This window comes from Martes martes, assembly GCF_963455335.1.
Source record: "Martes martes genome assembly, chromosome: 7".
NCBI lineage: Eukaryota > Metazoa > Chordata > Mammalia > Carnivora > Mustelidae > Martes > Martes martes.
This window is the reverse complement of record NC_137894.1, coordinates 54286765-54308264: the sequence shown is the minus strand read 5'-3', so window position 1 is coordinate 54308264 and position 21500 is coordinate 54286765. Positions and strand designations below refer to the sequence as shown.

At 43.8% G+C, this 21500-nt stretch overlaps 1 protein-coding gene across 2 annotated transcripts in view; it reads left to right on the top strand.

Moving 5' to 3' along the window:
• Positions 1–14471, top strand: part of LOC308346086 (neuroendocrine protein 7B2) — a 51886-nt gene extending 37415 nt beyond the window's left edge. The window contains exons 4-6 of one of the 2 annotated variants that reach the window (XM_080808688.1): positions 2563–2675; positions 10227–10280; positions 13894–14471. In XM_080808688.1, coding sequence (XP_080664814.1) covers positions 2563–2675; positions 10227–10280; positions 13894–13989 — 263 coding nt within the window. In that variant the 3' untranslated portion in view covers positions 13990–14471. The remainder of the gene's footprint in view (positions 1–2562; positions 2676–10226; positions 10281–13893) is intronic. The other variant, XM_080808689.1, reaches the window with a different exon arrangement.
• The last annotated feature ends 7029 nt before the right edge of the window (positions 14472–21500 follow it).

Here is a 21500-nt window from a genome sequence, read left to right as displayed (position 1 = left end):
GATGCATCCTAGCCAAGGTAGGAGTACAGGGCCGCCTGTGGGAAAACCTGAATCACCACACGCAGCCAATCCCTGCAGCCACCTTTTATGTGCTTGAGGGGTTTGGGATGGGTCGGAGGAAATACTAGTTCAGAATTTGAAGAGCAACAGTCCCCATGGGGATTTGGTTAAACTGATTAGATATAATACGGCACAGTAGTTCTTAAAGTGTGGTCCCAGGTTTCCGGCGGCATCAGTATCCCCTGGAAACTGGTGGAAATGCAGATTTCCAGGCTTTCCCCCAGATCCACTGAGTCAGATACTCCCCGGGTAGGCCCCAGAAACCTGTGTTCTAAGCCGCCTTCCCTGCAATTCTGGCACATACTACAGTCTGAGAACCACTGCTGTAGGAGATGGGACAGTCTGAGCCGAGAGATCTGAGGTCTAGTCCTAACTCTAGTATGCGAGGCTGCTTCCCGTGCCTCAGTGTCTTCATCGGTCAAATGGAGACATAGTGCCTTCGAAAACATAGATGCGGTTCCAGGCTGCCCTGGGAAAGGAGAAAGTCCAGATCCCTGTAATCAAGCCCTAGTTTCATGCACACAGGAGCTGAGATGGGGCAGTCCAGGGCCCTGATGCAGCCGGGTCAGATGACAGCCCCAGACCCTTTCCGTCGCACATTACCTGCCATTTTTCTTTGCTGTCTGGCCACCAAACGAACATGTTTGTCACTCCTTGTTCGACCATCATTTTCATTCTAGAAAGGAAATCGCTAGCTAAATTTCGACATTATTTGTAGGAGATTGCTTGAGATAGCCTCAGTGAGCATCGTGACACTGCACGGTTGAGCAATCCAAGAATACAATCTTGGCTTCCCCCTCCCCTGCCGTGCTCTCTTCTGAATCACGGTCCGGCCACCCTGGACAGAGCAGCTGACTGCAGAGAGTGCATCCTCAGACGTAGGATGTGAATCCCAGGGCACGTTTGCAGGCCCCAAAATACCGCCATGCCCTGAGCAGGGCTATATCTCTACATCTCAATCTGGGCCACTTGGAAGTCCTGGAGAAACAATTGTGAAAAAGTTGTTAAGCTGCCATCTGCAGACGGCCTGAACTCTCGGGATTGGCTGTCTCCTTCCTACATGGTAATTGCTGTAGATGAAGAAGTTAGATAAGCCGTCCCGTGACAAGTGAGGAGCCACGTTAGGGGTTTTGTTCAAACCTAGTGACTCCCATGAGAGCTTTCTGCTGTGAAGACACTGGGTGCTTCAGGCTGCTGGAAGGGTTCAGAGCAATCCCAAGAGACCGGACTCTTCGGCTGTTCTGACTCCTTTCAGCATTCACTTTGATGCCTCATTATCCCTTTGCAAATGGACTCTTCTCTTTTCTCCCCTCCAGCCCATCACAAAATTCACTCTCCCTCCTCTGCCCCCCACCCTTTGAAGCTATTGTCTAAAAGCACATTTGATACTGAAAAAAAAGGACTTAATCTTAGAGCAGCGTGTCTCATAATGATAGGGCTGAGGTCACAGCAGCAGCCAAGTAGGATAACCTTTCTTGGGTTTGATTGAAAGACATGATTTATTTCGAAGAACAGTTCAGAGTATCAATTGCCATTTAAAGAGAGATGGTGGGAAGGGAACTAAAGCAGAGGGAACCTATCATGTGCGAGGTGTTCTGTGTGTGACCATCTCCTTTCCTGACAGCTACCCAGTAAGGCAAGTCCTGGATTCTGCCCTTCTCGCAGATGGTTACATGGGTTTAGAGAGACAAAGTTATTCTTCCCATGGAATTAAGACCATGTGTCCCTTATGAGCTAGGACAGGAGCCCTGAGCTCTGGTCTGTCTGACTCAAAGCTTATGCCGTCACCACCATAACACACCTCAATTCTGTCTGGTGATGGTGTCATTCTTACATAAGGTGCTTTCTCCAAGAAGCTGAAATTGTTTCTGAAGAGCTCACCCAGGAGAAAACACCACCGAGTCATGTGGAATGGAAATATACCAGTTAAGGAACTATTTGCTCTTTAACAGATAAGAATGATAGTGGTAACACAATAGAAGGCTATTTCTCACCCATGTGACATCGTACTAGAGGTGGGTGAGGGTGTTACAGGGATGGATGGTTTGTCTACCCCAAAGTGCCATCTTTCCTCTCGACACGTGACCGTCACAGTTGCCCTGGCCAGCAGCATGGAGCGAGCAGAGCAGCAGGTGGGGTTGGGGGGAGGTGGGCAGGAGATGGGATCACATAGGAGGTTTTTATGGGCCAGGCCTGGAAGCCAAATACATCACTTCTGTCCACATTCCGCTGGCACAAACTCAGGCATATGACTCCACCTGCCTGCCAGGCAAGACTGGGAAATTAGCTGTGCCGAGGGGGAAAGGGAAGTGGGTTTGGTGAGTAGCCAACCAGTCTCTGCCACAGGTGGGAGGAGGAGTGAGGGTTTGGGATGAGCAAATTCCAGAGTGACTGATGTGGACAGATGCTGACCTTTGGATGTCTAGTTGTTTTTAATAAATTCACTCTTAGAATAACAATAGATGCCTTGGCCATTCCTCAAAAGCCTTTTGTTGTTTGTAGTAGATGATGGATGTCTAGAGAACACCCCCGACACAGCAGAGTTCAGTCGAGAATTTCAGCTGCACCAGCACCTCTTTGATCCAGAACATGACTATCCAGGCTTGGGCAAGTGGGTAAGTCCAATCTTAATGACTAGTAGATCTTCCACTCTTGCTTTCTGAAGGTGCCGATGGCAGGAATGAGCAATGTGGGTGGGATGAGAGAAGAAAAGTTGTTTAGAAGCTGATTTTTCGGGAGTCTCTGGTTGAGAAGGAATTTAGGTAATTACCAAAACACACGCATGTCTAAGATGCAAGATGCCTACCTGTCCCACGAGTCAGTGACCTGAACCCATCTCAGCAGCTGTAGTCTCCAGAGACTTCGACTCTGGTCTCCTCCACAACCTGTGTCATAACACATCCTAAAGTCTTGCCAGGGTTTCACAAAGGTCATGTAGGAAGTATATAAGTTGGTTTGTTTTTTGGTAAGTTTTTTGTAAAAAAAAAAAAAAGAAAGAAAGGAAGGAAGGAAGGAAGGAAGGAAGAAAAGGATACTGAGAAAATTTGCAAATTCTCTCTCCAGACTGAGGGAGATGATCTCTGCAGGACCAAGAAAAAATGACATCAGAGGCTTAGAAACAGGGGCACCTGGGCTGCTCAGTTGGTTGAGCGTCCAACTCTTGGTTTCAGCTCAGATTGTGATCTCAGGGTGGTAAGATCAAGCCCTGCATCAGGCTCTCACCCAGGGTAGAGTCTGCTTGAGTTTCTTTCTCTCTTCCTCTGCTTCTCCCACTCATGCTCTCTCTCTCTCTAAAATAAATAAATCTTAAAAAAAAAAAAAAACCCAAAACTTAGAAACAGAGATATGTAATTCTGCTCTATGGAAAGAGAAGAAAAATTCCAAAATGCAGAGCAGTGAACTTGCTGTCAGTACTAGGCAAGAGTCTCTAACTGTCCATTAAAGAAATTGTAGGCCCTTGGAAAGAGAAATCATCACCATTTGGCATATGGTTGTTAAAAACAAGTTTTGTCAATCTGACTATATTCTTCTACTCGCCAGTGTCATTCATTTACTTGTCAGCTTGATGAGAGAGATGGAGTGAACGTGGTGGATTTGGATCTCAGCAAACTACTTGATGAGATCTTTCATGATCTCCTCTTGGAATAGGTGAAGAGAGGCAGGATCGCTCGGCAAGAGGACCTCACCCAAAGGGAGCTTGGGAAGGAATCCTCATCAATAGGGAGAGAGACTTCACGTGGTATCCCACATGTCTTGGCCCTACCCCGCTCCACCTCTTTAGAAATGTTTATAATAGAAAATATAGAACACGTACTTATCAGCTTCTCAAGGAGTGACCCAGAGCTGGAAGGGAGAGCACTGAGTAACCAGAGTCGAGATTCAAGAAGATCCCAACAGGCTCAGACAATGAGTGCAACGAGATCACAACAGACTGGCGATATAGCTGTGCTCCTGGGGTCGGGCCTATGTAACAAAGGCAAAAGCCCCGTGGGAAAAGTGGGAAAACACTAAGGAATGTTAATTCGTGTAGAAGTAGCTGCTCAGTACATCTACGGCATGAGTGGATGAGCAGATATCCCTGCCTAAGCGTTTCTAGAGTTTTGCGTCCCTGCTCAGCTCATTGCTGCCGCTGACCTTGCTTCCTACATGACGAAGACCATTGTAGTCTTAGGACTAAAATCCCTCCCTTCCTTTTAGACTGTTTTAGAGGAGATGTCTCTCCCCATGAACATCCACTTTCATTTTTCCATTACCTTGTTTTAAGGTTGCATTGAATTGATTCCCTCTAGCCTTGACCTGGACACATTTCCCATCCGAAAACACCACAGCAGCTTTAATTTTGCTTCTTCCAAAATGCGTTAATTCTATTTCTCTTCTTTTCCATAAGCGGTCCTGTTAGGGAGACTTGTTTGTGGAGCCATTCTGAAGCCTCCTAGTAGAATTTGAACATGTTGACTAACACAGGCAAACATGTATAAGTTCTTGAATAGGAGACTGAACTCATGAAAGTCTATAAAAGAGGTTATTCTGGTGGCGTGTGGGAAGACGGAATCGAGAAAGAACAGACTAAAGGCAAGAAAAAAATATATGAAGTCATTGCAGCTACGAAGGCCACGGATATATTGGATTCAAGTGAACCTCCCGTGTGTGATGAGAACCTGTGACATTTCGAAGGCGGCTGGGGAGCTGGCTAGAATGGTATATGACATAAGTATAGCAGGAGGAAAGAAGAGCTAGGTCAAGTTTACTGGAAACAGACAGCATGAACTTTTCCTCTGAGGGACGTTTTTAAAGGATGGAGTGAAGAAGAGAGGGGGGTAGGAGGGGATGAAGGGAGCAGAGAAGGTGGGGAAAAGTAGGAGCGTACAGAGGAGTCCTGAGAAGGGCCTCACAACAGAGGCGCAAAGTGTGGCCAAACAGAAGCAAGGACCAGGTTCAGCAGAGAACAAGTGGAGGATACGGAGCCTGCTTTGTTCCAGGCGCTGTGCTAGATGCTTGATATACAGTAGTCTTCAAGATATGGAGCTGGTCTTCCACGAACTTACCGCTGCGTGGTTGAGATGAAATGCGGGAAATCACAATGAGCCCAATGGCGCGCCGTCCAGCTTCATGTTCTGGCCATCCCGTGAGCACCAGGTGCAATTACTGGCAAAGGGGGAGGAGGAAGGCCGAGGGATATCCAAGACAGAGGCCTCGCACGGCCAACTGTACAATAGCCCACGAGGAAGCTGAAGGCAAAAGAATGGAAATGAGCAAAAGGAAGCAGGAAGGAGACTGAGAAAAGTGTGAGCGAGGGCAAAGAGCCCTTTTGAGGAAGCGGGAGAGATGGAAACTTCTCTCTTGAGAACTTTGGTTGCCTCTTCTTGAAAACCGGGACAGGCTGGTATTACAGATCGATGACCAGGAACAATATTTACACAGTTTTATCATTTGTAATTATGGGTTTATTTAAACTTAAGTTTCTCTCGTTTATTTTCTCAGTACCACCTGGCAGTGAATCATAATTTGCTTGATTTGTTTTTTGTTGTTGTTTAAGATTTTATTTATTTGTCAGAGAGAGTGAGAGAGCGAGAGCAGAGGCAGTTGGAGCAGCAGATAGAGGGGGAAGCAGGCTCCCCGCTGAGCAGGGGCCCAATGTGGGACTTGATCCCAGGACCTTGGGATCATGACCTAAGCCGAAGGCAGACGCTTAACCGATTGAGCCACCCAGGTGCCCTGATTTGCTTGATCTTCACATGGAAGTATGAATTGAGTACAGTAGTCTTCTCTTAACCAAGGGGGGTTTGTTCCAAGACCCCCAGTGATTCCTGAAACTGCAGATAGTACCAAACCCTTTGTATAGTGTGTTTTCCTTTACATACATGATTAAGTTGAATTTATGAATCAGGCACAGTAGCAAATTAACAACAGCAGTTAATAATAAAGTAGAGCAATTATCCCAATTTACTGTAATCAAAGTTATATGAATGTGGTCTCTCCCAAAATATCTTTATTGCACCTACACCACCCTTCTTGTGATGAATAATGTAGGCATTGTGATGTAGCATTAATATCCGACTGTATGTCAGAAGGAAGATCATCTGCTTCCAGACCGTGGTTGACCACGGGTAACTTAAAACTGTGGAAAGCAGAACCATGGATAAAGGGGAGCTACTGCATGTCTTGCTTTTCTACGCTGGGGTTGAGAGGCCTTCCTCACTGTTTATATAGAATGATGGTCTCAAGCTTGTCCTAAGCTCCGGGGGACTGTAAGTTAACAAAGTAATGTTCTTGCACAAGAGAATGGCACACACCACCATGATTCCTTATATGCTAATAACATTTGCCTGTTTTTGACATTAGCTAGAGCTCAGCTAGGTCTTTAGCAGTGATTCATATATTATAAATATCAGCGTCTGTCTTGTTTCCTGCATTACTTTCTCTTTGTTAATGCATCAAGACACATTTGTCAAATGCACATCACATGCCTTCCAGGCCCTCTGTTCGATGACCGGAATGAAGATGAAGAATAATAGTCATTGTATTTTATTATATGAGGGTGAATAGTAATATTTATTGAGCACCTACTGTGTGCCAGACATTGTGCTAAATACTGTACATGAATTATCTCATTCGATCTGCCCATCCCGATCACTCCCATTTTACAGATGAGAATATCCAGGCTTAGGGGGCATGGGTAGCCTGCCCGACAGCACAGAGCAGATGATCAACAAAGCTGGGTTCGAACTGGATCACCTGACTCCCAGAGTCCTTTAAAAACTGATTCCTGGGGGTGCCAAGATGGTTAAATGTCTACCTTCAGCTCAGGTCATGATCCCAAGATCCTGGGATCAAGTCCCACATTGGGCCCCCTGCTCAGTGGGGTGTCTGCTTCTCCCTCTTTCTCTGCCTCTCCCCCTGCTTGTGCCTAATGAATGAATAGAATCTTTAAAAAAAAAACAAAAAACAAACAAACTGGTCCCTTATCTTTCATGTCTCATGGCTCATAATGCGCCCTGCACAGGGTTCTCATCGAGTCCTGTCTTGGACCGACTGCCTTTTTTTTTTTTTTAAAGATTTTATTTATTTATTTTGACATACAGAGATCACAAGTAGGCAGAGGGGCAGGCAGAGAGAGAGAGAGGAGGAAGCAGGCTCTCCATGGAACAGAGAGCCTGATGTGGGGCTCGATCCCAGGACCCCGGGATCATGACCTGAGCCGAAGGCAGAGGCTTTAACCCACTGAGCCACCCAGGCGCCCCCCGACTGCCTTTTTGACAATGTGTGTGCTCCCAGCGTCGAGGGGCTATACCCAAAGCCTGGCCACCGTAGGTAGCAGTCGCCCCCTCCTTCACCCAGTAATTGCTCACTGCTCCTCAGGAAAGCGTTCTCTTGAAAAGCAAATGTTTCTCCTTTCCAAGTGCTTTTCATATCTTTTCATCAGCCTGCTGGGGTGAATAGGGTCGCTTCCTCCCGGAAGCAGTTGATCACGAGCCAGATCCTGAGCCAAAAAAGAAGTGGGGTGACAAGGACCCTCTCTGCCTTTCTTTGTCTTTCAGGATCTCAGCCTAGCTGAAGAGTTGCTCCCTCTACACTTGGGGTTTTCCTCATATTTCCATGTGATTAGCCTTGAGTTATGCCTTTCTGTGATACTGCCGTTACTGTTGACATCAGAAGACACGTGATGCCACTTTGTCCCAGATTTGGTAGTGACCTGGTCTAAGTGATGTCAGCCAGGTTTCTCAAGTGTAAAATTACTATTTTTCCCCCTTAAAGTTAATAATCTGGTGGGAGATACTTTCAGACTGTATACATGTTCTCTCCCCATTGAACCTTGCAGTCAGCAATTTTAGTCTCCATTGATGATACCCGCCAGAATCATGGTAGTTGTCAAATGGTGATTTTTCAACTCTGTTACTCATTCTACATTTATTGGTTGGCATTCTGCTCTAAGCAAGGGTCTCCCCTCCTCCCCCATTTATCCATTTATGTATTTAAAAATTTATTTATTTATTATCACTATGGATTCGTGGATTCCTATTATTACTTATTTTGGTGTTCAGACTGTCCTAGATTTAGCTAGTGGGAGTCTCCTAGCTGGCTTCTCTGTCTTTTTGACGTGACTCACCACTTTCTGAGCATGTTCTTACTTTATGGCACAATTAGATATTCTAGCTTCATTGATCCTCGTACTTTCCCTGCCTTAGCCCTGGAATCAGACCTTGGAGAAGTGTCCCTGGTTCCATTTAGGAATGGAATTTGAAACCAAGATCTGGGCAGTTGTCCAAAATCTTGATGGGACAATGGAAAGCCCTTTTTGTGAACTTGAACCTGCTACTCATGTGGAAAACAGGCTCACCGCTCCCCCAACCCCACCCCACCTACAAGGAATGGGTGTCAGGGGAGGGGCTGAGCACTGCCAGTCTTCACCTTCTAAACCATTCAATAGCAGAGCTAGTCAGGAATGCCCCAGGCCCTTCCATGCACAGGTGGGAAAGCTTCATCCCAGCTAATCCTAACTCTGGCTCTTAGGCAAACCCAGGGACCATCTCTGAGAGGAAGGCTTGCTAGACGTTTTGCACTTATTTTAGAAGGAGGTCTCTTCGTGGGTATCATCTGCCCCAGGACCTTTTAAAGGAGATGAACGACAACGATGCTGCCTTCGCCCTGCTGGTGGCGCAGTGGAGCTCAGGCCCAGCAGAGGGGCTGCCCCACCCATCCTCCTGGCTCCAGGCCGCATGCCCTCCCACGCACTCAGGCCCCGGACCCTGATGAGACACAGGAAAAGCCTCTGTCCTCGCCCCCAATCTACCCCCCCCCCAGCCTTGGCACAAGCTCCCAGACGTTCTCTGTGCAACAGAAGTGGTTACGTCCCCGAAAGGCAACTGCAGACGACAGGAATGAGCCTCACGGCGATGTGCTCATTCTTCGAGGGTGTGATCTGCACTTCTGCCTTTTCTCCCTTCCAGTATTAGATTGACCAGTTCCCCAAGTGAGCGGGAGACCAAGGCGGGAGACCAGTACTGGCCTTTCCGGCAGCGGAGGCCCCTTCACTCCCTGGCGCCATCTCCCTGCATAGTTGAGGTTGGGCAAGAGATACGCATTGTAAATTGCGGGTGGGGTAGATTTTAATGAACATGAAAATTATGAAGCTCATTCTTGGCATTTGTCATTTTCATTTCCAAATCTACCATTAAAAAAAAAAAAAGATACTATATCCAAACAGTTCAGAGGATAGAAGCATTGTAAAAACTTGTTCCTTAACAGAACGCTGTCATCTCTTTAAAAAAAAAAGTCAGTATATTTTATTTAGAGTAAGATGAATCATCTCTTTTATACATTATTTCCCTTCTGATGAAAAAAATCAAATTAAAAAAACAACACAAATATGTCCCCCCAGTGCCCCTTCTCCCGTTCTGCCTTCAGATTAAGTGTTCTGTCTTTTATAATTTCAGTAGAAGAAAAATCTGCAGAGCATGTGTCTGATATTCTAGAGCTCATTTAAGCCCACTATGTGTTTGAAATACAGCAATATGTGGAAACACTTATACAAACTGTGGTAACAGAGCCTGTTTTTTTTTTTCCCCCAACATCGCTTTCCTCCTGCCAAGAAGTTTTTTGGCAGTTTTTAAAAGGTTCACTCTATTAAAAATGTTATAGACCAAATGGTTTTCCGATTGTCTTGACTGGGGGCACACACTGACTGAAGCCACAGGAGGAAAGGTCGCCGAAGTCAGAATGTCTCATTTATTTACATAGAGGATTGTTATTAATAGTCAGACACTCCTCTAGAGAACAGTTTATGTGTATGGCTCATAAAAAGGGAGTTGGATACAAAAGCAAAATGAGATAAAACTGTTTGTTTTAAACAAAGGCTGTTCAAAGTGAGGAGCTGAGTTTCCCGTGCCCCGTGTGTTTTAGAATGTCGTATTTTCCTGTTTATATGATTGTTGGTGACACTGGGGTGCCTCGGGGCATTGCAGAGAACTTTATTAAAAGCTACACAACCACCAGCTTTTCTCTTGTGGTCTATCTTTCTGACACGACATTCCTTTCATCTAGCTTTGTTTCCAAAATATGTGTATGCAAATATCCAGGGGGACACACCAGTATTGCTTCTAAAATAGACGTTCACCAAATTTGATCCATACTTGTGCATTTGTGTCTTCTTTTTCTCCCCATTCTAGAACAAGAAACTCCTTTATGAGAAGATGAAGGGAGGACAGACACGAAAGCGGAGGGTAATGTGTGGCTGGTGGGGCTATTGGTGGGACACCTGGAGCTTTCCCAGAGCTGTAACTTTTCCAGAGCGTAACTCGCTCTCCGTTGTTGGAAAATAGCCAAAGCCTTTCACGTGCCATCCTGGGAGGGCACGACTGGGGTCCTGGAGAGCAAGGTCCATGCCCTTGCCTCCTGCGTTGGCTTGCCCACGATTTAGCACATGGTTCCTTGAGGAGCCCTCCTTGGTGGTGATCTCGCCACCTCCATTGCGTTTGCGAAATGTGGATTGCATCCAGCCCCTGGGTTGTGGGAATTCAGGGAGTCCATGAGGGTGTCTGTCCTCAGAGGGGCTCTCGGCTGGTGGGGGCAACTGCTCACACATCTGCACCAATTATATAAAAACACAAGACGGGAACAAGGAAGCACTTGCTGAACTGCAAGCTCCAGGCAGTAATTCTGAAGGAATGTAGGGGCAAAAGATGAGATGACCAAACCTCATTCCTCCTGCATACCTTTTTCTTCGCCTAGCCAGACTGATGTCCAGTCCATGAGATCTGCTGTATTTGTTTGCTGGCTGGTGAATTTGCTGGCATCTTGGGGCTGCCCAGGGTGGCGCATCAGTCTGGGTGTTGCCCACCAAGCTGCTGTGGTGTTGCCTCTTGTAGAGCTGAAGGTCAAGTTTGCTCTGAGTTTCCAGTGCATTTTATGTCCTGGAGACTGAATCAGTGGTCAGTGTCTGTTCCGATAATCCACTGGTGCCCTCGTGGACAGAAGTGGCCTGGTCCCCTGCCGCCTTCTGATCAGGAGGAGGAGAAAGTTCAAGATCTGTTTTTCCGTGGCATAGTGCTGCCAGAGAGTAACATGTTAGATACGCAAACCAAGCCGTAGACCCAAGGCCACTGACTGTTTTTTTAGAACAGCAAGTGCCTGGATCCTGGCAACATCTGGGAATCTGGACAGTGGTAGTTGCGGCCGTCGTGCATGGTTTTGCTGGATCCGGTCGGGGTGCTCGAGGAGGTGTCGATTTTCTGGTTGTAACATTAATTGACAGATCTTCTTCCCAAGAGTTCATAGGGTTATTAGGGGTTTTTCTTGGTGATCACAGTTTCCAATGGCCAGTGGTGGCAGAGAGGGTCCAAAGGGTATATTGTGGTCTTGAGAGAACATCAAGAAATTCTATTTCAGGAGCTCAGAATACACATAATTTACCAGTAGGACGGCTTGAATATCTCCCCGTGGCACAACAAGAACATTTCCAAATAAGACCAATGACCGACCCAAAATGAATAACTTAGCATGAAGCTTTAGTTGTCTCTATTTCCTGGCTCACCATTCCTTTTGCCCTGACTTGGTTAATGACCTTGGGTCAGGATTTAGGTCGTTTTTCCATGAGACCCGTGATTACCAAAACTCAGAATTCTGGCTAGGACACATGTTATAAAGGATTGTACTTTGGCCTCAACTTCTTCCACATAGGAAAGGCTTAGAATTTATGAAAATAAGGGTCATTTTGACCCAGTAGTATCAAGTTCTTCCTATTCTCAGACAGTAACAAAAACTCATGGCCATGCCATAAATCCTGACCCTCTCAGGATCCATGGGGTAACAGAACTTGCTTCAGGTGATACTTCCACCTCATTGAAAGCCTCAGGTGATGTTTCCACTTAACTAAAGAATTTACTCATCTCCTCAAGTGCACCAATCACCAAGGCCTTCTCCAGTGATCTCCAAGGGACATCAAGAGCAAACATCTGATCCTAGTGGTTCTTCTAGTTAGGAAATGGAAAGAAGGATCTCTCTGTAACCTAGCCAGTTTCCCTCACCCAGGAGAGAAGACAAATATATAAGTGTCTTGATTTCTTCAGAGGATCAAGTATCATTACTATTATTCCTCTTTTGTATAGGATTCAGTACTAATGAACATTTATCAAAAAAGCTCAAGTGATTGCTTCCTTTGCTTCCTCATTAATTTACTTCCCCTGCCCTCCAATATTTGTCATTTTCTGGGTCTGGGAGAAGGACTTCCTCCTGTGAAAGTCCCTTTCCCGAGAGGTATCCTCCCTGGAGTTACAACAGACCCTTCGGTGGGTTTTATGTAATTTTCTGTATTCACTCAAACCCAGTTGAATTCCGAGTTGCTTCATGAGGAAAAGGTCGATTCCCCTTTAAATGATCACCTTTGCAAACTCATGTTAAGATGTCTCTTGTTAATATTTGAAATCTACTACTGATCTTATTTAAAGGGTTTACCAACCTTTTATTCCCATACTTGATAAATATGAAAATCTCATGTCCTTTTTAGTATCTTAGAATTTTCAGAATAAATATTATTACTAAAAAACAACGAAGACATTCACGGTGTTGAGTACACTTGTCCGGTCTCCACTTGCTTCACCTACCCAGAGGTTCTTACATGACTCTCAGGAGTAAGCCAGACCATTCTAGCGGACCATCGCTGCTCTAAAAAGTATTTTCGTTATTTTAAGTATTTTAAAGATGCCTTCCCAGCAAAGTACTGTGTTTTGGTGACGTATCCTTTCTCAGATTTGAAGACATCCCACACTTTGTAAATCTCAGCTTGTTTGTAATGTATTTTTGCTGGGTGAGTAGGGCCTTTCATGATTCGTGGTTTTAGCTATGAGAATGTGAGAAGACATTTACTAATACTAAACTCAGGGTCCATTCCTTTTGGAGAATGACCTGCTCACCCTTCAGAAGAGCCAAGGCAGACAAGGTCCTATTGGTAAGACAGACCCACCTGTGAACAGCTGCCCTTCATTCACGGGGACTTGGGATTGCTGACCGTTTGCAACCATTGCTTCTTCCTTATATTATTGTTCAGTTACCGGAAGGTGATTTCAATAAACAAATATCTTCCAAGACTTCTGAAATTTTTTCTGCTTGCTAAATACTATGTTGTAAAGCTCCAATTACTAGTTCACATCCAAACCTCAAAAAATAGATATGTATTAGAGGAGGACTGGAAAAACCTTGACTCATTCAGAGAAGCAACAGATGAAAGATTTCAGACTATGAAGTCTTTAGTCAAAAATAAAGGCACCTTGTGTATAGCTTACTTCTTTTCTTTAGCTTTAGAACTTGATTGAGGGAAGGTGGAAATGATTGCTTGGGCCACTGCTGAGTCCTCTTGGGGTGGAACACTGGCGCAGAAGAACCAGTACAGCAACGGGATGTCCTATGACCAGTCTGTGGACGCTAATTCCCGCTTGGTTCTGATCTGTCGTCTTCTTTAGAACATTCTAATTTAATGCGTTTCCTATGCTCTCTCCCACTAAAGAAGGCCATAGAATAATAATTGTTATTTTGAATGGGGCTTGGCATCTAAGTAGTGAGAACTTATTAGCTGGTTCACGCCAAATCTTTGTGCCGAAAAGCAGGAGCGAGACATATTGCATCTGATAAAGAACTCGTTGGTGCGTGAAGGACACAGTTAGACACATCTGCCAGACGCTGAGGTATTGTAGATGTACTGGAGTAATCACTGGGTAGGTGGTAGGTACCACTGTTCCCTTGTTTCTAACCCAATAGGCCAGAAGCAATTCTCACTCACGTCTTTTCGTGAGGTGTCTCTATCTGATGTTCAGGTATAATACCAAACCATATTTTTTTCAGAGTGTCAATCCATACCTGCAAGGACAGAGACTGGACAATGTGGTCGCCAAGAAGTCGGTCCCCCATTTTTCCGAAGAGGATAAGGACCCAGAATAAAGTGAAGATGCTGGGTAGAAACCCACACCGCCTGTCAGCCCTCGGTATGGCTTATGTGCACGTGTGATTAGAGCCCCTGTGAACGGCAGCATGTTTCTAATTTAGACTAGTACGGATGAGAAGCAGCTGTATTTTGATATTGCATTGTCCTTCACGCGGACAGCTCTGCTTTCTACTAAATTAGAAGAAGAGCTTTTTTCTTTTTAAATGTGGATCTGTAGTGGGCATTAAAATTAAAGTGTCTATATCACCAACAGTAAAAAGAAAGACTATGAATGAAATGTCCTCGGATTTCTTGCAGTTTAAAATGGTGTTTTGGGCCACACTCTTTTGGCCAAGTCTGTGAAAAGCTGGCATTTGATTTTGATTATGTAGTTCCCCCAGCCCTTGGGCGTTGTTACACATCAATAAAGGAGACTGTACTCAAGAGGAGGAGCAGACACATTTCACTTGGCTACATCTTAATAAATGTGTATGCGAGCACTGGTGTGGGAAGCTTTTTTTTTAGATCATTATAAAAACAATTTATTTGCTTACTAGAACAAACTCCCAGATACGATCTTATCTGATCTTAACACTAATACTGTGAAGTAAATTGGGGCTGGCACCATGTCTCCATTTTACAAATGGCGGGACCGAGACTCCTGGCTTCCATGAAAAGCTGGAACTGGTACTGTCAGTACATGGTGACTGAGGTCTTTGACTTTGAGTTATTGTGTCTGTTCATCAAATATCGGGTTTCTACCACAAGCCAGGCACAGGGCTGGGCTCTGCGGGCACACTGGGGACTCGGGCTGACACCACCAAGGTTCTCAGGCAACAGAGCGTACAATCCGGGTCACAAAACCTCTTTCGGTGAGCTTAGAGTTGGTCAGTCAGCTCCGCTCTGCGTGACCAGTGGGGTCCTCAGTTTGGTTTTTTTTTTGTTTGTTTTTTGTTTTAAGATTTATTTATTTGAGAGAGAGAGCAAAAGCACAAGCAGAGGGAGAAGCAGGCTCCCCACTGAGCAGGGAGCCCCATGCGGGACTCGTTTCCACGACCCTGGGATCATGAGCTGAGCCGAAGGCAGATGCTTAAAAGACTGAGCCACCCAGGTGGCCCTCCCCAGCCTATTTCTGAAAAGGCGGGCAGTTTTCATTCAGCTGAGTCCTCCCAAGTCAGAAAGCCAGTTTAGTGGAAGGCTGGCAGGATTCAGCGCACCTGTAAGATTACTTCCATGTCCTTTACCACCCTTCACCATAGAGAAGACAACAGTTTCAGGCTTTGAGATCACTGACCTCAGCCCCCTGGTCTCTGAGAGGGAGAGAGCAGTGAGACGGCACTGAGGGAGGAAGATAGATCATTCTTGGTTTTAATTTTAATGAGTGCACATTAAGTCTGAATGTCGGCGATTTATCTAACAGGAAGAGCCTAAATTGTCTTTAGTTAACATGTGAGTCTGTTAGGATCATTTGTAAAAATCAAGAAAGGCATTGGCATCTTTTTCATAGCAGGACACATTTTTTCTAGAGAGCTTCTGCAGGCAGTTTCCCCACATTTCACAGCATGATTTCCGAAGCGCCCTGGCCACCGGATTCCCAAAGATCATTCCCGCGTGTCCTAGAGCCCTCCGGAGCTGGGAGGGCTTACCCCATGAATCTTGTGTTTTGTTGGCATTTAGTTACTTTTCTTACCAGTTTTAACTCTCACAGAAAAACCAAAGGATATCTCTTTTTCTGAGATTGGACAGAAGGAAAGAAAAATGGCTAAAAGCAGATGTTTTGAGACCGGGAAGACGGAAGTGTAGGTGATGCAGGAGGAGGTAAGGTCATTGTGCCTGTTTGGCCTGTTTGCCCTCAGATGTGCCCTGTTGTTCTCTGAAAGGCAGGCCGGGTTTCCAAGACTCTCTTGTCAGCAGAGCTCTGCCCATGTCTAATGTGAGGTCACTGAGAGGGGAGTAGAGGTTGAAAGAATGGGAGGAACCAAGGTATTGTGCTTTCTCTCCCAGGAGCTATATCTTCTCTAAGGACCCATCTCCTGCTAGGTGAGCATGCTATCCGGGCTCCAGTCATGTTGCCTCCTCCCCTGGCCCCTGCAGCAGGAGGAGGCCATGGCTTCTGCCATATTGTTCATTCCCGGGTTATTTCCCCCCACCCCTGTGTGGCTTCCTGGCCCCTCCATCACCCTGGGACCCATTTTCTATGTTAAATTCCTTCTTTTTGAAATCTTTAGAGTGCTTTCCATTTTCCTGATTGGACCTTGCCTGATAGAGTCATCCATTGGGGCAATCAAGAATTAAGTATTGTGAGAAAAATTTGGAATGACCAAGGTGGAGAACAGATAAGATGGTACTTCTTGATTGTTCATGTGAATATGGTTCACTTGGGGCTATTCTTAAAAATACACACTCTGATGCAATAAAACCAGGATAAGCCTTAGATTTTGCGTTACTTAGAAGTTTCTACGAGATGCTGATGCTACTGCTAGGAGATAATGTTCATGATGGTGCATGAACAACATCTGAGTAGCACAGATATAAGGGAGTAGGAAAAGATGACTGGAAGAAGGTGAACTGCTCCGAGAGACCAGTTTAACTTAGTCTGAATTTATAAGGACCCTGTCAGCATTGCTACGCTCAGCACCTTTGGAAGAAAAGCAGATGGCAGACAAGAGAGTGGGCCCCATGGTAGAACATAAACAAGTCAAAGATCTGAAATCCCCAGAAAAAGCCACACAGAGTTGCCCTGTCATAGATGAGAGATTTTGTTATGGATTGGGCAGAGACCGGTGATTAGAGAAGTCAAAAGAATGTAGGAAATCATGTGGACCAAAGTCAAGTCAAGGAGTTGGCAGTTGGGGGTGGAGAGGGGGAGTTTGGATTCTTAACAAAGGAAAATTTTCAAGTGACAATAAATGATGTCTCAGTTGGGACAACTACAAAAAAGCAGTTAGAATTAGGTGGAGCTTAAGACCAATGGACTTGAAGAAGAGGAAAAACCATGAAGTCAGGGAACAAAAGACAGAATCATCAATGCGAGAGATAAAGTCAAATTCGAGAGGGGAAGGTCAAGGTACCCAGTCTGTACAAGGTCAAAGCTGTACCACAAGTTTGTAGAGTGCAAGGTTAACTTGAGATCCAGGATATTCTGCCACTAACTGGACTCCTGAGTGCCCATGCACTCTTCTTCTTATAAAGTTCTAATTCTCAAAGGGATCTGTGACCCTCAAAAGGTTAGAAATCACTATCAAGAGTAGCATGGTGTGAGGCACATTGGCAGTCACTGAGGAATATAAAAATTTGTCATGAGGGGCCCTTGAGAAGGAAAGAAGAGGACAGAATAACTTCTCTCATGTGGATTTCAAAAGGGCATCGTCATGGTCAGTCATTATCAATGGCTTCTACAACAGTGGGTAAAAAACAAAGGAGTCAATTACTAATGGTTAGATCAGGCCAGCAGCATCTGAACCCACCGGAAAATCAGATCAAAGAGAGATGGAGATTATGTGCCTCCTGCGATTGACTAATGAGAAGCAATGCCAACAAAATATTCTTGCCATAACAATTTATCGCGAACTTCTAAATCTAACTCTCTGCCAATAGCAAGCACAGGGAGTAGAAAAACATGGTAAACACACCACTGAGAAACAGTCACCAAAATCTAGAACGGGGAGACAATAGGACAAGGGACCTAGCTTTTATGAATGAATGAATGGCAGCGATTGAAACAAGAGGTTGTGGGGGGAGCTATTATAGATTTTAAAAGACTTAAGAGACACAACAAACCAAATACAATGTGTGAGTCTTATTTGTATCCCGGTTCAAGTTAAATTAAAAAGACATTGAAGAGACAATTGACTAGTGACAGACTGGATATTTGGTAATACACGGTATTATGGTTATATATATATATATATTTTTTTTTAAAGAGCTCTCATTTCTTGGGGATAAATTCTGAATTATTTATAGATGATAAGCTGTCTTGGAGTGCCTTTAAAATAAGCCACTGATAATGATGGTGGGAGGGGTATTGGAGGTATAGATCAAGTTTGGGCATAAATTGATAACTGTTGAGGTTGGGTCATGGTACATAGGGATTTGTTGTACTTCTGTCTCTACATTTGTGATTATTTGGAAGTTTCTACAATACAATCACAATTAATGGTTAAATATAAGAGTAGGTTATGTATGGTAAGCATTGACCTAGAAATAACAATGTAGGATAAGATATAAAGCTTTACCAGAGAAGGCTATGGAAAAAGTGAGGAACCAAGCAGGAAGATTAATGAAGAGAATTTCCCTGGAAATTCTGTGCAGGGACCTAGCAGTGTCTTCCCAGAAGAGAAAATCTGGTGGTGGTGATGGTGAGGGGTCAGAGTTCCTGGATGGAGATGGGATTCTCATAGAAAGCGGAAGGTGAGGACAAACAAAAGCTGAAAGAATTTGCAAACACCAAACCAGCTCTACAGGAAATATTGAAAGGGGTCCTCTAAGCAAAGAGAGACCCTAAAAGTAGTAGATCAGAAAGAAGCAGAAACAATATACAGTAACAATCACCTTACAGGCAATACAATGGCACTAAATTCATATCTCTCAATAGTTACCCTGAATGTTAATGGGCTAAATGCCCCAATCAAAAGACACAGGGTATCAGAATGGATAAAAAAACAAAACCCATCAATATGCTGCCTACAAGAAACTCATTTTAGATCCGAAGACACCTCCAGATTTAAAGTGAGGGGGTGGAAAACAATCTACCATGCTAATGGACATCAGAAGAAAGCTGGGGTGGCAATCCTTATATCAGATCAATTAGATTTTAAGCCAAAGACTATAATAAGAGATGAGGAAGGACACTATATCATACTCAAAGGGTCTGTCCAACAAGAAAATCTAACAATCTTAAATATCTATGCCCCTAACATGGGAGCAGCCAACTATATAAACCAATTAATAACAAAATCAAAGAAATACATCGACAGTAATACAATAATAGCAGGGGACTTTAACACTCCCCTCACTGAAATGGACAGATCGTCTAAGCAAAAGATCAACAAGGAAATAAAGGCCTTAAATGACACACTGGACCAGATGGACATCACAGATATATTCAGAACATTCCATCCCAAAGCAACAGAATATACATTCTTCTCTAGTGCACATGGAACATTCTCCAGAATAGACCACATCCTGGGTCATAAATCAGGTCTCAATCGGTACCAAAAGATCGAGATCATTCCCTGCATATTTTCAGACCACAATGCTCTGAAGCTCGAACTCAATCACAAGAGGAAATTTGGAAAGAACGCAAATACATGGAGACTAAACAGCATCCTTCTAAAAAATGAATGGGTCAACCAGGAAATTAAAGAAGAATTGAAAAAATTCATGGAAACAAATGATAATGAAAACACAACAGTTCAAAATCTGTGGGACACAACAAAGGCAGTCCTGAGAGGAAAATATATAGCAGTGCAAGCCTTTCTCAAGAAACAAGAAAGGTCTCAAATACACAACCTAACCCTACACCTAAAGGAGCTGGAGAGAGAACAACAAAGAAAGCCTAAACCCAGCAGGAGAAGAGAAATCATAAAGATCAGAGCAGAAATCAATGAAATAGAAACTAAAAAAACAATAGAACAAATCAACAAAACTAGGAGCTGGTTCTTTGAAAGAATTAATAAGATTGATAAGCCCCTGGCCAGACTTATCAAAAAGAAAAGAGAAAGGACGCAAATAAATAAAATCATGAATGAAAGAGGAGAGATCACAACCAACACCAAAGAAATACAAACAATTATAAGAACATACTACGAGCAACTCTATGGCAACAAATTTGACAACCTGGAAGAAATGGATACATTTCTAGAGATGTATAAACTACCACAACTGAACCAGGAAGAAATAGATAACCTGAACAGACCCATAACCAGTAAGGAGATTGAAACAGTCATCAAAAATCTCCAAACAAACAAAAGTCCAGGACCAGACGGCTTCCCAGGGGAATTCTACCAAACATTTAAAGAAGAATTAATTCCTATTCTCCTGAAACTGTTCCAAAAAATAGAAATGGAAGGAAAACTTCCAAACTCATTCTATGAGGCCAGCATCACCTTGATCCCAAAACCAGACAAGGATCCCACCAAAAAAGAGAATTACAGACCAATATCCTTGATGAACACAGATGCGAAAATTCTCACCAAAATACTGGCCAATAGGATCCAACAGTACATTAAAAGGATTATTCACCACGACCAAGTGGGATTTATTCCAGGGCTGCAAGGTTGGTTCAACATCCGCAAATCCATCAATGTGATACAATACATTAATAAAAGAAAGAGTAAGAACCATATGATACTCTCAATAGATGCTGAAAAAGCGTTTGACAAAGTGCAGCATCCCTTCCTGATTAAAACTCTTCAAAGTGTAGGGATAGAAGGCACATACCTCAATATTATCAAAGCCATCTATGAAAAACCCACTGCAAATATCATTCTCAATGGAGAAAAACTGAAAGCTTTTCCGCTAAGGTCAGGAACACGGCAGGGATGTCCGTTATCACCACTGCTGTTCAATATAGTACTAGAAGTCCTAGCCTCAGCAATCAGACAACAAAAAGAAATTAAAGGCATCCAAATCGGCAAAGAAGAAGTCAAACTATCACTCTTTGCAGATGATATGATACTATATGTGGAAAACCCAAAAGGTTCCACTCCAAAACTGCTAGAACTTATACAGGAATTCAGTAAAGTGTCAGGATATAAAGTCAATGCACAGAAATCAGTCGCATTTCTTTACACTAACAACAAGACAGAAGAAAGAGAAATTGAGGAGTCAGTCCCATTTACAATCGTACCCAAAACCATAAGATACCTAGGAATAAATCTAACCAAAGAGGCAAAGAATCTATACTCAGAAAACTATAAAGTACTCATGAAAGAAATTGAGGAAGACACAAAGAAATGGAAAAATATTCCATGCTCATGGATTGGAAGAACAAATATTGTGAAAATGTCTATTCTACCTAAAGCAATCTACACATTTAATGCAATCCCTATCAAAATCCCATCCATTTTTTTTAAAGAAATAGAACAAATAATCCTAAAATTTATATGGAACCAGAAAAGACCTCGAATAGCCAAAGGAATATTGAAAAAGAAAGCCAAAGTCGGTGGCATCACAATTCCAGACTTCAAGCTCTATTACAAAGCTGTCATCATCAAGACAGTATGGTACTGGCACAAAAACAGACATATAGATCAATGGAACAGAATAGAGAGCCCAGAAATAGACCCTCAACTCTATGGTCAACTAATCTTCGACAAAGCAGGAAAGAATATCCAATGGAAAAAAGACAGCCTCTTCAACAAATGGTGCTGGGAAAATTGGACAGCCACATGCAGAAAAATGAAATTGGACTATTTCCTTACACCACACACGAAAATAGACTCAAAGTGGATGAAGGACCTCAATGTGCGAAAGGAATCTATCAAAATCCTTGAGGACAATGCAGGCAGCAACCTCTTTGACCTCA